This window comes from Blennius ocellaris (genome assembly GCF_963422515.1).
Source record: "Blennius ocellaris genome assembly, chromosome: 3".
In the NCBI taxonomy this organism is placed as follows: Eukaryota; Metazoa; Chordata; class Actinopteri; order Blenniiformes; family Blenniidae; genus Blennius; species Blennius ocellaris.
In genome coordinates this window covers 20,989,586-21,010,167 of record NC_137652.1, presented here as the reverse complement: position 1 = coordinate 21,010,167, position 20,582 = coordinate 20,989,586, and the positions used below count along the sequence as shown (strand labels likewise).

Genomic DNA, 20,582 nt, shown 5'->3' with positions numbered 1-20,582 from the left:
CTGCACATCTGTATTCTTGATCAGTTTTATCATTTTGTTCATTCTTCTTTCAGAAAAATGCCCAGAACACGCTCTCAGGTACAAAACCAGCCGGAGCTGCAGTTTCCCCGACGGAAGTCCTGCAGGGCTTCTTCCCGTTGCAAGAAGACATCGCCTCAAAAATGTCCTCCTCCCTCCCCGTCTGGGCCTGAACCCGAGCCCCCGACCCTCACGCTGTCACCGAGACGGCCCATTGATCTATTGCCCAGAAATGCTCCCCTCTCCCCGACGAAGCGTCTGACGGACACCCTGTACCCCCTCTCCCCCCGGCGCGCCGCGGCCCAGCCTCCGCCTCCCTCCCCGGGGGCCCAGACCCGGCTCCCCCTCAGCCCGAGGAAGCGGACAGGTGAGGCATCCGCAGACGACGCAAATATATCGTTTCCTCAGTTGAGTCCTAAGACGGAAATGAAGGACTCCCGTGTCTTATTTTGCCTCCAAGGTGACGACAATGGCTGCAACCTCGGCGCCGCTCTGCTGGGCTCCCCGCCGAAGCAGCCCAAGCCCCCGCTGGCGTCACCCCGGAGGCTCGGCTTCGACGAGAACTCCCCGGTGCCGGCTCGCCGCCAGCTGATCCCTGCGTCGCCCGGACAGCCGCGCTCTCCCGACTCCAGGCTGTCGCCAAGGCGACAGGAGACGCCGACCGGGAGTCCGCTCATCCAAAAGTCCGAGAGGAAGCCGCCGATCGCCCGGCTGTTCACAGAGAGTAAGAGAGTCTCTGTTGCGTCCGTAGTGATGTCTTAGAATCTGAGCGAATGGAACTTGGTTTTATTTGTACTGATTTCAAGTTGAATTTAAAATAAAGTGTCTTAAAATGAAGCAATTCTCCTCCAGAAACATTCACCCCCCCACCGCACACCCAAATGTTTTAAACGTTGGAGGCACAATTTGAGTTTGTAATAAACCAGATAATCTTTGCATGGTGATGACTGAAGTTAGCTCAGTGTTTATATTTAGTATCTCCAGAAACTGGCTTAAAAGCTGCTTCCTGTAGGTTTTTAACCTAAAGGTGACGTCACTGTCACTGCTCAGTCAGGATACGTTTGTTGGTTCTTCTCTCAGTAGCATTACTGACCCCCCCCCGTCCCCCCCAGAATCTCGGTTCCAGAGCGTGAAGCAGGCGCTTCACACCGCCCTCCCCGACCGCCTCCTGTCCAGAGACGGCGAGCAAGCTTCCATCCGCTCCTTCCTGGAGGAGAAGCTGCTGCGGCGTCTCCCCGGCAGCCTCTACATCTCTGGAGCTCCGGGAACCGGGAAGACGGCCTGTCTGAACTGTGTGCTGCAGGAGATGAAGGTGAGGGAGGAGGAGGAGGGGTGGACAGGACTCAATTCCTGCACGTTCACATTCTTTGATGTTTGTAGAAGCGGTCTGCAGACCAAGCTGCTTGATTTTTATCTCCCTGTGTTCACTGAAGTGACTTGGCCACCAGATGGCAGTGTTGTCTGTCCTCAGCTACATTCAGATGAATTCAATAGTTAAAACTGTTTTAAAACGTGATAGTGAAGGCCAACATGTTTATTTGTACATGCCGAGTTCCCACGTCGTCTCTAAACTTTTGTTTTGTTTGGTTTTTTTTGTTCAGCCTGAGCTGGCGTCGGTCAAATCTGTGATGGTGAACTGCATGACTCTGCGGAGCTCCCACGCCATCTTCCCACTGCTGGCCAGCAAGCTGGGAGCGCCGGGCGGGCAGAGCGGACTGCAGAAGTTCCTGACGGCCCCGGGGCCCGCTGTGTGAGTTCCCTCATTTACAACTCGTCAGCAATATATGATTTTGGATCAACTCTTATAAATGTTGCTTTAATTTGCAGCCTGCCACTAAAGCTCACAAAAATCCTGCTTTTATATGCATCTTAACTCCACTGTTGGAATTTAACTCGTAACTATGATTCCAAGAGAATTTGCTCAAAGGCCAGGTCAAGTCACCTTTGTTTATAGAGCACTTTGGCTTCAGCCACAACTGTTTTAAAGTGCTTCACATAATGGGCAAAATAAAAGTTATGGTAGAATACAGCAAAACAAACAATAAGATTGACAACAATAAAACCAGGCACAGAGTCTCAAACATGGTTAAAAGGAATCAAAATGGGTCTTAAGGTTAGTTTTAAAAGTGGACAGTGAAGGGGTTTGTCCGACGGGGCAGTGCACGTTTAAAAAAAAAAAACACTTCTCCAGTCGTGAAATCAAAACGAATGCAATATTAAAGCTTGTTACCAATAACGGTGTTGATGGCTAACGGATCGGGTTGATTGATCGTCTCTCTCCCTCAGCCTTCTTGTCCTGGATGAGATGGACCAGCTGGACAGCAGAGCTCAGGACGTCCTCTACACTATCTTTGAATGGCCGCACCTCCCCAAGTCCCGCCTCTGTCTGATCGGTGAGAACCGCCGCCAACCCGCTCGGTGACGCCGGACACAAATGACCGGCTTTTGGATTTCTCTACAAACTCCAGTTCCTCGTGTGACCGTTGACCGAGTCGTAACCCTTTACCCGCCAGGCATCGCCAACGCTCTGGACCTGACCGACCGCATCCTGCCCCGGCTGCAGGCCCGGCCTCACTGCCGCCCCCTGCTGATGAACTTCCCCCCCTACAGCCGACAGGAGCTCGCGGACATCGTGCAGGACAGGCTGGCTCAGGTGGGCTCGGTTCGTGCGCCGCCGCCGCCGGAGCTTCCGGGTGTGTGTTTTGTTTAACCCTCGTGTTTCCTTCGCAGGCGTCGGCCGACGGCGTCCTCGACGCGTCCGCCGTTCAGTTCTGCGCCAGGAAAGTGTCGGCGGTGTCCGGAGACGCCAGGAAGGCCCTGGACATCTGCAGGTAAAGAGTCAAAGCTTCATCTTCTCCCAGCTCATTAATCTGTGTTTGTTGGCGTCCTTGAGGCTACGATGACGTTCCTCCGGTCTTCTCCTCAGGAGAGCAGTGGAGATCGTCGAGTCAGACGAGAGGAAGAAGGAAAGCGACTCCCACAGTGAAAGTAAAGGTGAATAAACTAGTTCGGTCCTTGTTTTTTTTTTTGTTTTTTTTTGGTCCGGTGGACGTCTGAGGCGAGGCTGCAGGTTGAGGACTGTGTTGTGGTTGTCTCCAGTGTCTCCAGCGTCTCGGGTCAGCCTCCCCCAGGTGGCGCGGGTGCTGTCGGAGGTGTACGGCGACCGCATGGCGTCTCCCGGCGGCGGCTCGGAGGGCGAGAGTTTCCCGCTGCAGCAGAAGCTGCTGGTCTGCTGCCTGCTGCTGCTCATCCGCAACGGAAAGAGCAAGGAGGTCGTCGTGGGGAAGGTGAGATCTGGATCTGCTGTTTTAACGTCGTGGAATGTTTTTTTTTTTTTTTTAACCTGGAATTAGAAGTGTAGCACTATTCACTCTATCCAGTATGAAGCACTCCCCCCCCCACTGGCCTTTTTTTTTTTTTTTTTTTACATCCCCTGCTTCCTGCGTTTCCATGGTAACCTCTTCTTCCTGTGTATCCCAGCTCCACGAGGTTTACAGTCGCCTGTGCTCCCAGAGGAAGGTTTGTGGTGCCGGGCAGGCCGAGTGTCTGTCGCTCTGCAGCCTTCTGGAGAGTCGAGGGATCTTCGCTCTGAAGAAGGCCAAAGAGGCTCGACTCACCAAGGTATCACATAAACTTTGAAACTCTCTGAGGCATTTATTTGAGTGGATTTGCATTTTTTTTTTATGTTTTTTTTTTTTTGCTGAGTCGTACGTTTTGCGTTTGTGCAGGTGTTCCTGAAGATCGAGGAGAGCGACGTGGAGAACGCTCTGAAGGATCGGACTCTGCTGGGCAGCATCCTGGCTGCAGGACTCCCCTCCTGATCCTCCAGCTTCCACGCTTTTAAATAACAAGCCATGCTTTTATTGTCTTCCTCATTCTTGCAGGAGGTTTGCACAGTTTTTAAAGTTTTACTGGATTTTATATATATATTTTTTTTTATTATTTTGAGTAGCTGTGAGCTGCAGATTTCTGTTCCAGTGACTTAACCTTTTATTCGGTTAGGTTTTCTGCTGTAAATAAACATCTTGATCAGATTTTCTTGTCTACTGATTATCTTCATAGACTCTTGCAATACAAGCTCCAGCTCATGTTTTGGACAAAGTAATTAACTCCATCGTAACGGTCAAAATTCAATCATGAATGTGGTTTTAAACGGAGTTTGTATTCATCAATTTTTATTTTTTTGTAGTGTGGTATTTCTTCCCTCCACTGTTTTTTTTCTTGCATCAACCTGTGGAGGTTGTTTGACAGCACCCTCAAACTTAGAAACTAGTTTCTAGTTAAAGTAATGCAATAGACTAGTTTGTATGTGGGAATACCAAGTTATGGAGTATTATACAATAGTGTGTAATTTAACACTGATGTAAAGTTATACTTTAAACAATGTAATTTGTAACAAGGAACCGGTTTAAAAAAAAAAATTATAATTAAAAGCAAGAAAACCATTCGCCAGCTGGATGTTAATAAAACGAGTGCTGATTAGGCCAAAGTAGACCCACTGGGTACGGTAAATCTTTACAAATGGTTCATGACAGTAAAGACTCCTCCACTTTATTGGTATTATAGTTTATAGGGGTATTGATTGGATGTTGCTTTACATTTGAAGAAATGTGACCTGTTTTATTTTAAGACTTCAAAGTAATGACCAGTTTCAATTTAATTCTATTGAATGTGCATTTTTTTTTTTAATGATAGCGGCACCCCCGGGAGGCCACTTGGCCCTTGGGTATTTGCCTATGCCCTTTGCTGGGTCGGTTGGTGAGATCTGCACTGCTACACATGATAGTGGCAAATAAATAAAATAAGTATTTTTAGCTGCACGAGATGAACTGAACAGTGAAGCCACTGAAAAGCAGTGATCGGTCTGGTGATGTTTGGAGCTCAGCAGGTCTGTGGGTCGGTTCACATTGTTGACGTCCTCCTGAACAGCCCCTGATTGGATTAAAGGGTTAACGGCCTCCCAAGGTCAGAGGTCGGCCTGGCTGTCAGGTCACGGATGAGAGCCGCTGCACCGAGAACCTTCCAGCAACCTGACAGCCTGAGCTCGAACTCTGTGAAGTCGCATGGTTCGATTCCACTGAGGCAGAAAAACACTCCACAGCAGATTGAAATATGATTTATTCACAGCAACGCCTCAAACGTGAATGAAAATATATATATATATATATATATATATATATATATATATACTGTGCATGTTTTCAAATACAAACAGAAACCAAAATATGTAAACCACAGTGGACTCTGGTGATGCATACGTCATATAATCTGCTGCCATGAAACAACACTAGCAAATAACACTTTGTCCATTGAAAAACTCCATTACATACCATAGCTTATATTTAGTGCTTCTTTACTTATATAAATAATCTTTCTAACATTTAAATGCTCCATATAATTCAAAATACTTTCGTGTGATTGTCTTGAACATTTGGACAATTAAGAATTAACATGAGGTTAAAATAAAGAAATAAAACTAAACACAGTTTACAGGATGTTTTCACCTGCTCACAGTCTTTCATCAGTTCGGTTTATCAGATTACATTTTTTTTTTTATTTTTATGCTCAAGTCTGTCCATTGACCTGCAGCCTGAACCTGCATTTTGTTTCATCGACTGCTCTTGTTGGATTGTGTGACTCAATGCACCACCTTGTGGCACAAACTGGTATTACGAAACCAGTAATACCAGAAGATCTTACATTCTTGTACATCATTTTCATTATTTTTTTTGCAACAATGTTTAATGATTCAAACTATGTTGCATAAAATGGACAAACGTTTCATCCTGATCAATGAAGTGTAAAATGTAAATGCAATATTTCTGCTTTTCCACTTTTCATCTCAGACTGGACAACATGAATACGGCTCACAAACGCATGGCTGTGACAGTGAAAAAAACACCAAAGAAGTAACCGTGCACATTCAGTCAGAGTGAAATCAGAACACATTCCACGTGAAATTTTTTGCATTCAGTTTTTTTTAAAGACGGTAAACATTGTACGATACGAGCTTTAGCCCTCAGATTGAGTCATCCTGACGATGACGTCGTATATTTACAATCTTCAACAGACAGCAAAATACAAACTCAAACTTTTCACCACTCGCACACTTAAACAGTCGAATGAGCCAGAAGACATCTGTCATTTCATCTGGATACTGAAGCGACTGAAGGAAGAAACTCAGTTCGGGGGTTCAGTTTTTCTTCTTTTAGCAGATTTTCATAACTCACTTTCATTTGAGTGACTTTTTCATGTCTAAATATCTGTAAAAGTCAGTTTTGTCAAACAGGTTTTTATGATATAACATGATCACTGACTGTTGCTGCCTTAACCGTAAATAATATTTTTTACCCAGAAACAATCAATAAAAAAAAATATTGATACGAATGTGATTAGAAACGTTAAAAAATAACAACCTGGAGAAAAGAAAAGCTGCGTTGCTGCGACGACAAGTTGCTCCATGCGGACACATCTCACAGGCACGGATTAACAACAGTCAGAAGAATATTAGTATGTTTCAGTAAAGCCGAGGTACGCACAGCGCTAACATTCAGAATCTGTTATTATATTCATCGAACTGGTCGGTCGCCCCCTGCTGGCTGTAACAGTCATGACATGAATGATGGAGGAACTGACGTAGTTTTAAGACAAAGTCATTCATTAAAGGGCTTTTTAAAGCTGGTCGGTTGAACAGACAAACACGTCAGGAAAGTTGGTGTTGGTGTAGGTGGCACAAGCTGCATCTCTTCTGAGGGTTTGTTTGAGAGTAAACATGTTTACACTGTCTTAACAAGAGAAACTGGTTGAATTTTTTTTTTGTTGCCCTAATTTCCAGAATCATCATTTGAAATTCACCTGAATAAAACTGTGATTTTCTTCCAGATTTACGGTTTTACGTGTTCAACAGTGTAGCTTAGAGAGAAGCTGTCTGCCGCCTATTAAAACCAATAGATGCAAACGAGCTTCTCGATGTAAACTATAATCAGCAATTCCATTTAAACCAGGGCTTCTCAAAGGGCGGAACGACGAGCCTCCTGAACATCCGCTACACTCATACCAGATGTTTTGCCCTATTCCAAGAAGTAACTTAGGGTTAAATGCTGGACTTCAAATGTATTTTTGTCATTGGGAGGCAAACTTTAGCTACACTGCAGTATCACTGCTCTCATGCTCGATGGAGACTTTTAATTCATCTCAAATATCATGCTGGGAAAAGGCCAAATAAACCAATATCATCACATTTGAAGATTAAAAAAAAGCTGGGATTCAGAAGCCGAGCATACGCAGTTCGCCAACTATGAAAAACAGTGGGATTTCCATGTGAAGAAGTGAAAATATTTTAAGTGGCCGACTTTACAATCATTGTTAAAGCCTTGTGTCATCTCAGATGGGCGATGACAATGTTTTTTTGTTTTTTTTAATACATTTATCTGCAGTCGCCCACAAGGTAAATTTGTTTGTTGTCATCATTCACAGCCAACTGATCACTTACAGAATTCCCGAATTGCACCATAAAACTGAAATCATAACGCTTCTTACTTCGAGAAGACCTCAAGGAATGAGAACATGTTAAAAATGACCAATGTAAACTTTTCTCAACTATCCAGCGCCTGTTTGCCAGGTCTGAACTATAATCCCAAGATCCACAATATTTCCAATATCAAATACATTTGGTCCGTTTTGCCGCCTCCGATCACACATGCAGTTAAAAACACAGAGCTGCCTCAGTGAGAACTAAAAAACACGAAATGTGACTGAACGAAGCAGTGTGTTTCCTCAGTTCTTCTGAATATTTACAGGTGTGTAGAAAAGCTTAGAAAGAGTTCCACTCGCTTCAGTTTCATTAAAACTGTCCGCGGAGACAGAAACGCCACGGTCGTTTGAAAGCTGCGATTCATCCTCAGACGACGCTGAAGCAACAAGACAAGAGTCTTCCTCCTCTTCTCTCGCTATGACTCACTGTGTGTGACGTATATAGTGACAAAATTGGGCCGTTATGGGTATAAATGGACGTGACAGATAGTTTTACTCAGAATGGTTTAAAAAAAAAAAAAGGGTTTTATTCACCTGAGGTGGAAGGTGAAGTGGAAAGTTTTCAGTTCTAATCTGAGCCACTTCATGTAACATTAGCCTTCACAGTGAACAGAAATCCCACAGTAAATACCGTATTTCCTGGACTATAAATCACACTTTAAAAAAGACAAATGTGGCTTGTTCATGTGACTTCTATTAGGAAGCAACACATTCAAATCGATCAACATGTGCTACGTGGGACCACTAGAAGTCGCTGTATGACAGCAGAATGCTCCCACAGGAAATCCTCTATTACTGCTGGATTTACTGACAAAGCAAGAGAAACATTAAAAGAAAGGAACTTCGACACAGAATTGGAACTAAAATGATCCACTGTGCACCAGAAAACAGAATTAATGCTTATTTTGTCTTCGTGACATCGTTTTTGACAGACTTGAGTGAGACTTCTAGTCCATGAAATACAGTAATCACTTGTGACGGCAAAGTTCTTGTTCTCTTTCAATATTCTCCCTCCGTGTGTTATAATCTGGATGCTGGCGGCTCTCCGGGTGTGATTAAAAAGTTCTAAATAGAGCAGCTGTTGCAGGGGATTATGGGAAGGCCGTAGAGCGAGACTGGTGAGAAGGTGAAGAGGAAGGAGAGACAGTGAAAGTGGACGAGTTTAAGATGGGAGGATGAGCTAGAGGTGCCAGAGATGAAAATGGAGAGATTTACCATTGGGGCGGGAGCAGAAAGGACCAAGGAACCAGCAGGTCAGAAGGACATGAAAGGCAGAGCAGTGTAGAGACGGTTTGGACACGTGAAGGACAGATGTTGGACGTGTGGGATAAAGGATTGTTGGTCAAAAGATTCAAAGATGTCTGGAAGGAGATCGTTTGTGTGACACGAGGGCGGATTGATCTCCTCCGATGACCAGAAATGACAAAGGAGACGAAGGTGGACGGTGAAGTTGTTTACACATGAAAAACCTTCCAAGCGTGTCTTTGCCCACCGCTTCCTGTCGGGTCGGCGCCGCGCGGTGAGGGAACACAGTTGCAACAGAGTTTGAGCGCGGCGAGACACACGCCTCTGGAGCCGTCAGGTGGACGCCTGCTCTACCTCAGCCGGGCCGAGAAGCAGCGCATGTACTCCGTCATCCAGCGGTCGTCCGCCACCGTCAGCTGGGACCGCCTCATCTTCTCCAGGTCGGCGGAGCGGGCCCGCCGGCGGTCCGGGTTGGAGGCGCGCTTGTCAGACTGGCGGCGGGTCTGGACGCAGGCGTCGGACGTGTGGCTCTGTGACGGGGAAACCAGAGAGAGGAGCACACCGGTGTTTCATTATTGATGGTTCCCGCAGGGTGTCTGGTTCAGCTCTCTGGTGTCCTGTAGCTGCTGTCAAAGCGCTTGGACTTTTCAGGTTTACAACCTAAACCAGCACGACGGCAACGACTGAAATGTAGAGCGACTGGTAAAAAAAATATATATATATCAAGATGTTCCTTTTTTCCCATGGAAAACTCCTGCTTGATTCATTTACTCCTACATTTGTAAAGAAAAAAAATGTTTCATTCATTGTCAAGTTATACAACAGTCACTTACCAATGCATTTACTGGCCTCTAAAGGGCTTGTTAGGGTGTGAAGGCTTTATTATGAATAATTATATCAGGCAAACATGTTCACCCGGGGGCTGCAGGCTTCAGACCGGCCGAAAGATCATTTTAGAAAAGGGTGATGAAAGGAGGACACCTATTTAACCTGACCTCCATATCAATCGCAACTAAGCCTTTAAACCTTATTAAGGTAAATGCATCTCAATGTGGGAATCATCAGATAAAGGCACTTTGATCCAATTAGTTTGCAGTCATTCCGTTACATCATTACGTTTAATTAGTAGCTCAAATTCCTAAACGTTGTGGAAACAAGGACACTTTAGTTTTTTTCATGATTCAAAGCCCCCAAATAACAACATTCATAATCTGCTTTCTCTTCGTGCAACATCTGTCCGAAACGGAGGTTTTTCTTTCTGACGAGGAAATAGTCTGAGCCCGTTGAAGCAACAGAGTAACTTGTAATTCAACACCAGCCTCGCTGCCGGTTGCACGTTCAAAAAAAGGTTGAGACCCTCACGTCATTAGGGGTCCTCCTGACCTCCGCGTGTCTCTCGGTCCAGTCCAGTCTGCTGGACGGTCTCCGGTTCTCCTTTTCGTTGGTGCTGATCGCCGGCTGGCTCTTGGCTCTCGGTGGCTTGCGAGCGACGAGCTGTTTACCGTCGTGGGAACTGTCCCGGTGTTCCGGCTCAGAGCGAGGCGTACGGCGGCGGTGACGACGGCGGGGCGGCGGCGGATTCACCGGCTCCCCGCCGTCGGAGGACGTGGTGTCGGCCGGCCCGTTGTCGGTCGCCGTGTCGTCGGCGTTTTTCGGAGCAGCCGCCTCAGAACCTCCGCCGGCCTCCATCACGCCGTTTTCTACCGCAGCTTCTTCTGAAGACATTAACAAGACAAAAAAAAAAACAGGTGAGAGCACATTGTTCTCTGCTCTGCGTCTGTGGTTTCATGACAAAAGCAGCACCAGTGGCTCAACATTAACACTACATCTATTTCAGCATTTCTGTATAAACAATAATTATCTTCAGAACGTTACTTTTCTCACACTAAAATGGAAAAGCGATGCATTTTCACTTGTCGCAAAAGTGACGCCTCCAACACTAATTTGGCTCAATGCTCTTGAGGTCAATAACCCACACACACACACACACACGCACACGCACACACACACACACGCACACACACATCAGAGACGACGAGCTGCTCTCCTGAGACGTGTCCATCTGAAACAGAAAATGTTGGAAGGAAAACGTCCCCACACGATCACGCAGCCAATTAATTTAATTTTAGCCTCTCCTGTGGAACACCAGACTCTCTTCCTGCTTCTGCTGCAGCTCAAAGAGACTCGGTTCATTTCCCTCCAAACTTTCACTGGAAGCTGAGCAGGGATGGGAGAAACGAGGAACAAAACCAAACAGCACTGACACACTGTGCCGACCCAGCAAGTACATTTCTTTTATAACAACAAAATTATATTTAGTTAGTATTTAGTAATGTTTATTGAATTCTATATCTCTATACACGTAGTCTTGTCTCTTGTGTGCAACTATCCTGACTGTCCTTAAGCATTTGTGCAATGTTTAGCTGATGTGAAGACTGAATTTCCCCATTTGATCTTATCTAATCTCTCATCCTTTTACAGCCTCCACTTTTTAGGATCACGCTAAGATTGACTCAGATCACCCTGAACCATTTTCTTATTTTAGCTGCTATAGGTTTAGACTGTAACAAGGTGAAAAACACAATGAATCCAATAATCCAATGAAAAAAACATCCACGGAACCAGTTCCCTCAAAAAAAATACTGAACAAGATTGTTTATTAGCAGTTATTTACCTGTTGTCGGTGCGGCGTCGACGACTGCAGTCTCTCTGGTTCCCACCTCGATTTCTCCCTCCTCGGACGGCGGCTTCGACCCCGGACTGACCTTCAAGTCGCAGAGCCTCTGACTGATCTCGGAGGACGTGGGCGGTGGCGGGAGAGACAGCGGGACGACTTTGTTCCTGATGAGCCGCGGCGTGGACCAGCCACTGGAGTCGGAGCCGCTGTCCCAGCCCTCCCAGAACCAGGGCTTGTGGGAGTGCTCCATCACTCGCCGGGTCAGCCGGTATTTCAGGGAGTCCTCGTAGCATTTCGAAAACGTCTCCCATCTGGGATCCCTGAACTTCTTCATGTACTCCGACCTGGCCTTCTTGGTCACCATGGTTATTGTGATCGGCGCTGCTTCGCCCCGGTCGCTGAGGAAACCCCAAAAAAACACAGATCACGTGAAGATGCTTCAAGGACTGGAGGTTTGTAAGAGGGCAGACTGAGGCCAAGGCAACAGCTTCAACCCACAACCAGGGACCATGAAACTCCGCTCAGCTTGGAGAAATAGGTCAAAGTAAAATCCACCACCAATGTGGAAATGTTAAATTGCTAATTAGCTACAATTAATACTGCTATGTAACAATTAAAACCTCTGTACCTTTTAATTGGTTCAATATGCTATTATTATACAGGTGAATGATGGATGGAGGGATGCAAGCTTTTTTCTTGTTAATCCTAAAAAAGTCCTTGTCTGCATTAATTTCTCGTCCGAGGTAAAGGACCATTCTCAGATCCACTTCACTTGAGGATGAATAACCGCCTACTGAAGTGTTTGGTAACATTTTACCTGTCGGATGTTCTGCGGTGGTGAAGATTAACGGTGCACGATGGTGAAGCTGCGTCTCCACAGGGAGAGTCACATTTCACAGAGGTTCATATGTCCACTGGGAAAGTTTAACTAATTCAGAAGCACATTTCCAGCGTTGTGTGGTCTGGCACGTTTGCATTACTTGATTGCTTGTTACAGTATTACAGCGCAGCGCGATGCATGAACATTGGGTTTGCCAGCTTTGGGACTGTCAAAGAAAACCATTACCAGACACTTTCTAGATATCTGCTTCATGCTTTTATTTTGTATGGAGGTCAGTGTGGGCGTGGTCAGCAGCATTTTTCTTCACTTTAATGATCGGAGACAATGAAGGTCCACAGAATGAAATGTGCCTAACATCCGAGTTTAGAGATTTAAAAGTCAAGCATGATCAAACACCTGAGAAGCTCTTCAGCGTCTTGACAGGTATGGCTGAATATAAACCTCATCCACCTTCTCCACTGTAGGCTGCCTTCAATCGGGAAGTCAGAGTCTTCAGAGGAAAGCATGCACAGGGAGAACAGGGACATACTACACAGAAAGGCCTGATTTCAACCACTGGCCATCTCACTAACCACAACGCCACCACACACCCCCTCTCCCTGAAAATAGTTTGATTAACTCACCATGCCAAAATTGAAATGATTGAAATAATCTGCAACCACATGTGGATCTCATGTTTTAAGTCTTGTGGTGAATTTGCTCTCGGATGATGCAGATCTGAGGTCTACCTGTAAGCCCCGCCCACCTCCTCCTGCAGATTACAGCGGAGCTGAGCAGGGTTGAGGTTTACCAAAGATTTACTACTGAGTAGTACAACTATTACTCACACTGCACGATCTATTTCTGTCTGCACACACACACACACACACACACACACACCCACACACACCGCCTGTGTGTGTGTGTGTGTTTATTAAATGTAAGATAAATGTTACCTTCGTGGAAAAGAATCTGCATCAATTATTCATCCGTTCGAGCTGACCTACATCTGCTATGAGGACGGAACCGGGACGAGGCTACCTGTCAGTGTGTCTTTTAGTTACAGGTGAATTTTAAGGTTGTTTTATCCACCCCCCTCATAACCAAAACACCTGCAGGAGGCTTGTGTGATTTCTCTGTCACACCCCGTGATAATGAACGGAGGGCTGCAGACCATGAACGCACCACCAGAATAACAACAGTCTGCTGCTCAAATTAAATATGATTAAATGTACAAGTGTTGAATTCATGGAGGTATACGGTTTGAATCGAGGCGACAGGGATAAAAAAAAAAAAAAAAACAACACTCGCGTTGTAAACACGGTGCAGGATTGATATCAATGTCTCACCACGGATCTACTCACCAGGTCCGGTCCTGGTTCTCCCTGGTCTGGCCCTCCTTGATCTGGTCCGGTCCTGATCCCCGGATCAGCCTTCAGACGACGGACATCTCCCGGGTAACCGGACAGCAGACTGTGGAGCTGCGACCGGAAGTCAGCGTCAGCGCGTTCACACCGGAGGGGATCAAAATAAAACCACATCCGTGAGAAACCACAGACAGACTAGAAACACTGACTGTGTGTTACAGAGGTATTAACACAGGATACAACCGGGGGAATAATACAATATATTGAGATGATATAAAGTGTACTGTTTAATTTGGCTGCTGTGTTTATTTGAACACTTTAACCGAGGCTCTGTGGTATTTATACTGAAGCTTTATGATGTTTATCTTAGGTCTGGTTCCACTCAGGTGTCTGGAAACGGGCCAGTAAAGTGAGACCTATTACACCGAGCCAGCCATAACACTACAACCACTGGCAGGTTAAGTGAATAACGCAGATATTTATTTCTATCTTTACATAGGACTCAATTATGTCGACTGGGTCAGATTGACATGATGCTCACTCATCAAACCTTTTAGAAACTTTATTGAAAAAGTGTTGAAAATCAGAATAATAAAAGACAACAGTCATAGGTGAAAATATATGGCTTTTATTTGGGTTTTTGGTCTTTTTTTGTATGTTTTCCTTTCTTCTTTCAGTTGGTCCGAGTTGAAATGTGTTGAATCTCGAAGCCAACACGCACAATCACACACACACACACACACACACACACACACACACACACACACACACACACACACACACACACACACACACACACACACACACACACACTCACACACACACACACACACACACACACACACACACACACACACACACACACACACACACACACACACACACACACACACACACACACACACACACACTAAGTTTCATTCCCTGACAGACAGAATAAATAACGTATATACAGTTGACGCGCTGCATGATCTCAGCAGGTGGAAATCAAACTTTCACTCTAAGAGATGATGTTGTGTCAGAGTTCTGGATGCCACTGCGTCGACGGCGTGTCGTCGCCTCCTGAACCCGAGGCTTTTGGAGTGACGCGGTGATTAGAAGCACTTGCGGTGGACGATGCTGGGGCCGGCCTCGTCGTACTCCTGCTTGCTGATCCACATCTGCTGGAAGGTGGAGAGCGAGGCCAGGATGGAGCCGCCGATCCAGACGGAGTATTTACGCTCAGGCGGAGCGATGATCTGAAGGAGAGTGGAAGAAAAGCAGGCTTCACTTCCTGTTATCGGGTCGTAACAACCAACCATGTTGTGCTTCGGAGGGAATAACACAAACAGATCCTAAAGCTTTTTGACTTCTCCTGATGTCTATGGTACATTTTATTTCCATGTTGCTTTTTTTGTTTGTGTTTTGTGTTTTATTTCCCAAGAAAACAGAAGCACACATCCTCTGTATGTTGACAACAAGTTGGGATGAAAATGTTTCAAATTTTTCTGCATTTTCTCAGACTTTATAGACAAATCTCTCCAGGAGTAATGAATGCAATCTAACTGTCACACATCTGTAACGCCGTACCACAAAGACTGTGCCCTCATGCTTTACAGAAGCTCCTGGGTTTGTCTGGATGGGAACTGATCCCAGCAGAGTAAAAGCTGCAGCGTTGAATCGTTGCACGTGCTGCCGTACCTTGATCTTCATAGTGCTGGGAGCCAGAGCGGTGATCTCCTTCTGCATGCGGTCAGCGATGCCCGGGTACATGGTGGTGCCGCCGGACAGCACGTTGTTGGCGTACAGGTCCTTCCTGATGTCGATGTCGCACTTCATGATGCTGTTGTAAGCCGTCTCATGAATCCCGGCGGACTCCATGCCTGTCGGCGAGAACGTTGGGTTAGAAGCAGAAGGTTGAGCTGAGTGCCCCCGGTCGGAGGATGGAGGAATGCTACACACCGATGAAGGAGGGCTGGAAGAGCGTCTCGGGGCAACGGAAACGCTCGTTGCCGATGGTGATGACCTGCCCGTCGGGCAGCTCGTAGCTCTTCTCCAGGGAGGAGGAGGAGGCGGCGGTGGCCATCTCGTTCTCAAAGTCCAGAGCCACGTAGCAGAGCTTCTCCTTGATGTCTCGCACGATCTCACGCTCGGCTGGAGGGAAACAATATCATCAGACTGGAAACGAGCCCAAAACCGAACACTTTGACTCTGTCAGAACTAAAATGAGAGTCTCAGTTTATAGTTAAAACCTGTTTGTGGGGTTTCAGGTGTGTTGATGGGAGTACCTACCGGTGGTGACGAAGGAGTAGCCGCGCTCCGTCAGGATCTTCATCAGGTAATCCGTCAGGTCGCGGCCCGCCAAGTCCAGACGCATGATGGCGTGAGGTAATGCGTATCCCTCATAGATGGGCACATTGTGGGTCACGCCGTCTCCTGAGTCCAGCACGATGCCTGACAGAGCGGAAAACAAATCACACGTTAGAGTTTCACTCAAAGCTTACGACAAAGCTGGTTAAAGGATGATGAATCTCACGATGAACTTCATTACTAGTAGTGGTAGTTTATGTCAGTCCAGCTGTTTATCTTATGAGGAGTTCGCTCCTTACTAATTTCATCTGGTTACACTATGTGATCTAATCATATCAACAATAAATATGCTGTTTTTCAACAGAAATCAATAAAAATCTCCTAAGAAATACGTAACTTTTTTTAGTTCTACATGATTATTGAAGCGAATTGGAGTGGTGCAATCTGGTGATGCAGCACTCCAATCTAAGCTCAAGTACTGGGATTCTGAAATCAAGGCGATATGTGGCAATTTAAATATTTAACTGAAACAAAGCAGACCAGCAGTGATCAACAGTAAAAAAAAAACAAACAAACATATATATATATATATATATATTCCCCAAAAATCTACCGTAATTGTCATCAAACCCAGCCAATAGGGGGCAGTGTTGTGATCTAAAATCAGGTATTACGTTAAAAGAAGAGGTGTGTGGGAAAATATGTACACAGAATTTGTGATTTGATCAAATATTTCCAAACATAATGTCACAATATTTCATTGCATCAATGTATTTCTACACTCCTATTGCAGAATGACCGTATAAAAATGTACATTACGATGAGCCCAGAAGTTTCAAAGAGGACAGAAATGTTCAAATAAGTCATTTTATGTTGCTGAAATAAACAATAGCTGTACTAATTAATTAATTAATTGGTGAATGTTTTCTGTAATCAGACAAATTAAACTGTTAAGAGGTGTTAGATCATGTCTATTTTGTTTGTTTGTTTTTGCACGCACAGGGACATTTCCCCGCTATGACTGGGGCTGCTAAACGTTCTCGCTCCCGGTTTGCACTCACCGGTGGTACGACCCGAGGCATACAGGGACAGCACGGCCTGGATGGCCACGTACATGGCGGGGACATTGAAGGTCTCGAACATGATCTGGGTCATCTTCTCCCTGTTGGCCTTGGGGTTGAGGGGGGCCTCGGTCAGCAGGGTGGGGTGCTCCTCGGGGGCCACGCGCAGCTCGTTGTAGAAGGTGTGGTGCCAGATCTTCTCCATGTCGTCCCAGTTGGTGATGATGCCGTGCTCGATGGGGTACTTCAGGGTCAGGATGCCCCTCTTGCTCTGGGCCTCGTCCCCCACGTAGGAGTCTTTTTGACCCATGCCCACCATCACACCCTGAGGGGGAAGTTTAAATATTTAGATTAAAAGTGTAAGCAGCGGGAGAAAAAATGGTGGAGAATCAGTCAATTGGTCCAAACGGAAAAAAAGTTTATTAAAAAAGATCAGATAGAATATGGCTTCATAGAAGCAATGGATAAAATTAGACCTGAACGTGTCTTGGAATACACTGAAGGACGATGTGTGAAATCAAAGAGTTATCCTCAGAGAAAAGGAAGGGATTGTTATAGAATAACACAAAGCAATTGTATTTCACATATAGTGTGTTATATAAGCTTCCTTCAACTTTTTCTTTATAATTGTCCAGACTGTGGTGGAGGTGGGGGTTCACTGGGGTTCACAAGGGTAAAAAAAAAATTATTCCCTCAAGAAAAAGGTTGGAAATGAGTTAGCTTCAGATGTGACTTTAGTTGCAAAGACAAGTGTGAAAAGGGAGTAAACACCATTATTCACACCATTATAAACACCACTATTTTATTATTGTATGAATTGATAAACATGTTATTTATTGAATGTACACAATGTCAGTTTGTATATTCTTGAGAGTGAGACACTCGAGTTTGTTTATTTTTAGATATTGGGAGCCACAAACTGAGCTGCTTTGTTTCAGCATAAAAGAACATTTGAAAGTGTTTCATCCAGGAGAGTCAGAGGCGTCCAGTAACGAGGCCTTGCTTTGGGGAGTTTACCTGGTGACGGGGGCGGCCCACGATGGAGGGGAACACGGCCCGGGGGGCATCGTCCCCGGCAAAGCCCGCCTTCACCAGGCCGGAGCCGTTGTCACACACGAGGGCGGTGGTCTCGTCGTCGTCACACATGTCTGCGAGTTCTAGACGGGAGGGAGAATTCAGAGGTGTTCAGTGGTGGGAAGACACGGCAGGAGGACTTTAAAGAAAACTTTATATTAATTTAATCTTCATCTGCCTCCAGAAATGCCACTGATCCAGAGAGAAACTGAAGGCACTTTCAATTTGTGTTGTACGTGTAAGATAAATGAAATTTCTTTCTTTTTTTTTAAAGCTTTAGAGCAAAAACTGTTTATTGCTACCCAGATTACCAAGAAAGCCTCGATCTAAAAGATTTAGGCTGTTTATTGCCTTTACGGAGCTGTTCGGGGCTGGGGTAACAAAGTTAACTGTTGTGGTAACTATAGCCCTGTTTCCATGACAACAGTGCTTAGAGACAGTGAAAATAGAGTTTTCAAAAAGCGGTTCCCAAGGTGGAACTCTATGAAAACAATCCATGTTGGAGGAAAGCTGTGTATTCCTGTTGATAATGTTTATAGCATGATGCTCTCTGCATGCGTGTGTGTGGGGGTTTTATTACAAAAACAAACAACACGAGCAGCCCAACATGAAAACGACATCATTTTTAGTCTTTCTTCCGTTGCGGCGTAAACAGACATAGTTCTTTGTCTTTTCTCAAAACTAAAAAAAACGATGCATTTTCACTTGGAAAAGTTGTGTAAATGGTGTTTAAATTAACCGTTGGGGTAACTTTGTTAAACATATTACACTCTATAAGAACTGCTTCCGTGAAGTATGTTTTGCTAATATCCACTTTTTTTCAGCCATGCATCAGCAGAGTGACTCTAAAGTTTTTTATATTGTGTCCCTGTACTTTTCTGTCAACAGCACATTGTAATAACTTCATTAACAAATCAATGTATTGAAGAACTACACATCGCTTTTATCATGCTACTGTTTAATATTTGAGTTTGATGGATGTTTAAATTCCCACAGCACGAGAAGGCAGCGGCGCCGTCTCTGTCGGTATGACTTCCGGTGCCTTTCAAAATTAAAGCTGGAAAAAGCAAAGCGGCTTCTCTGTCAGTATAACTTCCGGTGCCTGAAGAGACGCAGGTTCTGTCACTCAACGCACATTATCGTCAGTCTGCGTTCCTCCGAGCAGCAGCGCGCTCCTCCGCTCCTCACGCCGCTTACCTCTGCTGTCTCCGGGCGTCGGTGAGGGGCTCCGGCCGCTGCTGCCTCCGGCTGAACAAGGGGGTCGTGGCGTGTAAGAGACCACCGGCCCTGCCTTTATAACCCCGGGCTCTGCGGTGCGGGACCACCAGTCAGGAATTTCCGAGTCTCCCGCAGGAATTCAACTGACCCCGCGCCCATATTAGGTGGCGCGCGAGGGGCCACTGCAGCCATGCACGCTGGAGGCTCGCTCCTTACATGGAGAGGAAGCCCCCGCGAGGCCGCGGCGGAGCGCCGGGGCCCGTGTATGGAGCGACACGACGCTCCGCCGTGACGGTTCAGAGTGGACATCAAACGACACTATTACTATTACTATTACTATTACTATTACTATTACTATTACTACCATTAAAACAACTACGATTGCTACCACTATTACAAATGGTACCGTTCAATGTGTGTTTTTATAACTGTTACTGGGGTTTTTTTTTTGGGGGGGGGGGGATTGCTTTTGTTTTTAGACACTTTTTAAAGCCTGAATTTCAAGGCTTTTGCAAAGAAATTTCGTTCACGTGTCTGTGGGGTACATTTTGGAATGACAATAAAGATCTACCGAATCTACCATAATCTTATCTAATCCATTCACACTTCACAATAAGGATCTCTATGATGTAGCCAGAAATGGAGGGTCCAGTTCAGCTCGTTTTATGACCTTGTGACCTTGTTGGAGAGTTGCCATTAAAAAAAACCAAGATAAATTAAATTACAATTTATGTTCTGTCTCTTCTCTGTGTAACATTGTTCTAATGTTCTGGCTTCAGAATCCTTAATGACAAGAAAGGAAGAATTTTGCACTTTTTAAATACATCGAATGAAAACAGCAGAAACCCAAATAGAAGAGTCATACATCTCAGTTAAAAACCACCGCTTCGTGGTGCGGTGGCTTGTGAGGAGGTTGCGCGTTCAAATCCAACCCTTGTCTTTCTCTGTCGAGTTTGGATGCACTGGTGACAGAGTGTATCCTGGCTGTGACCAACACTGGAGCTGCCCGGGTTTATCCAGCTGGTTCCTGAAGGGTCAGGATGCAGAAGCAGGGCGATGACCTCTGACCTGTGACACCAGACTGCAGTCACAGATCCACAGAAGCAGGTCAGATTACGACAACTGAGGAAGACTCACTCACACAGACACAGTGCATGACATGATTTGTTGTTATCACATGCAATTCTTTTTATATAAATGATCATTTGAATCAATAGATGTGTAAAATATGACAAGATTCTTTGAAGCCTCTTCAACAGCACAGTGAAAAAAAAAATCTA

At 45.5% G+C, this 20,582-nt stretch overlaps 4 protein-coding genes across 5 annotated transcripts in view; 2 read left to right on the top strand and 2 right to left on the bottom strand.

The window, feature by feature from the left end:
* The window catches only part of LOC308148835 (histone H3.2), a gene marked incomplete at its 3' end in the record, with an annotated part of 132,954 nt that overhangs the window by 88,524 nt on the left and 23,848 nt on the right, over positions 1-20,582 (top strand). The window lies entirely within an intron of this gene.
* Positions 58-3,839, top strand: cdc6 (cell division cycle 6 homolog; the record flags this gene model as incomplete). Its single annotated transcript, XM_080520708.1, has 11 exons — positions 58-385; positions 479-742; positions 1,131-1,330; positions 1,620-1,768; positions 2,305-2,411; positions 2,532-2,671; positions 2,749-2,849; positions 2,945-3,012; positions 3,127-3,305; positions 3,499-3,639; positions 3,747-3,839. The coding sequence occupies 11 exons, from the start codon at positions 58-60 to the stop codon at positions 3,837-3,839; spliced, it is 1,770 nt and encodes a 589-aa protein (XP_080376834.1).
* ccsapa (centriole, cilia and spindle-associated protein a) lies at positions 9,147-11,837 on the bottom strand (the record flags this gene model as incomplete). The annotated part of the gene is made up of 3 exons (XM_080520721.1): positions 9,147-9,326; positions 10,159-10,508; positions 11,471-11,837. The coding sequence occupies 3 exons, from the start codon at positions 11,835-11,837 to the stop codon at positions 9,147-9,149; spliced, it is 897 nt and encodes a 298-aa protein (XP_080376847.1).
* On the bottom strand, positions 14,292-19,353 carry LOC308144733 (actin, alpha cardiac muscle). Of its 2 annotated transcripts, none has more exons than XM_080515916.1 (7): positions 19,282-19,353; positions 18,028-18,167; positions 17,011-17,335; positions 15,932-16,093; positions 15,602-15,793; positions 15,341-15,522; positions 14,292-14,898 (listed from the first exon to the last, which is right to left on the bottom strand). In XM_080515916.1, the coding sequence occupies exons 2-7, from the start codon at positions 18,154-18,156 to the stop codon at positions 14,755-14,757; spliced, it is 1,134 nt and encodes a 377-aa protein (XP_080372042.1). In that variant the 5' UTR covers positions 18,157-18,167; positions 19,282-19,353; the 3' UTR covers positions 14,292-14,754. The 2 variants fall into 2 exon arrangements, with proteins under 2 accessions (XP_080372042.1, XP_080372043.1); XM_080515917.1 differs by having other exon boundaries at positions 19,220-19,295.

What these genes read in the sequence shown, in the direction of transcription:
- LOC308144733 (XM_080515916.1), bottom strand. Translation starts at nt 18,156, where the DNA reads ATGTGTGACGACGACGAGACCACCGCCCTCGTGTGTGACAACGGCTCC. An exon ending in TGGGCCGCCCCCGTCACCAG is followed by an intron (nt 17,336 to 18,027) that starts GTAAACTCCCCA and finishes CTTCCCCCTCAG; the next exon opens with GGTGTGATGGTGGGCATGGG. An exon ending in CTTCCAGCCCTCCTTCATCG is followed by an intron (nt 15,523 to 15,601) that starts GTGTGTAGCATT and finishes TCTCGCCGACAG; the next exon opens with GCATGGAGTCCGCCGGGATT.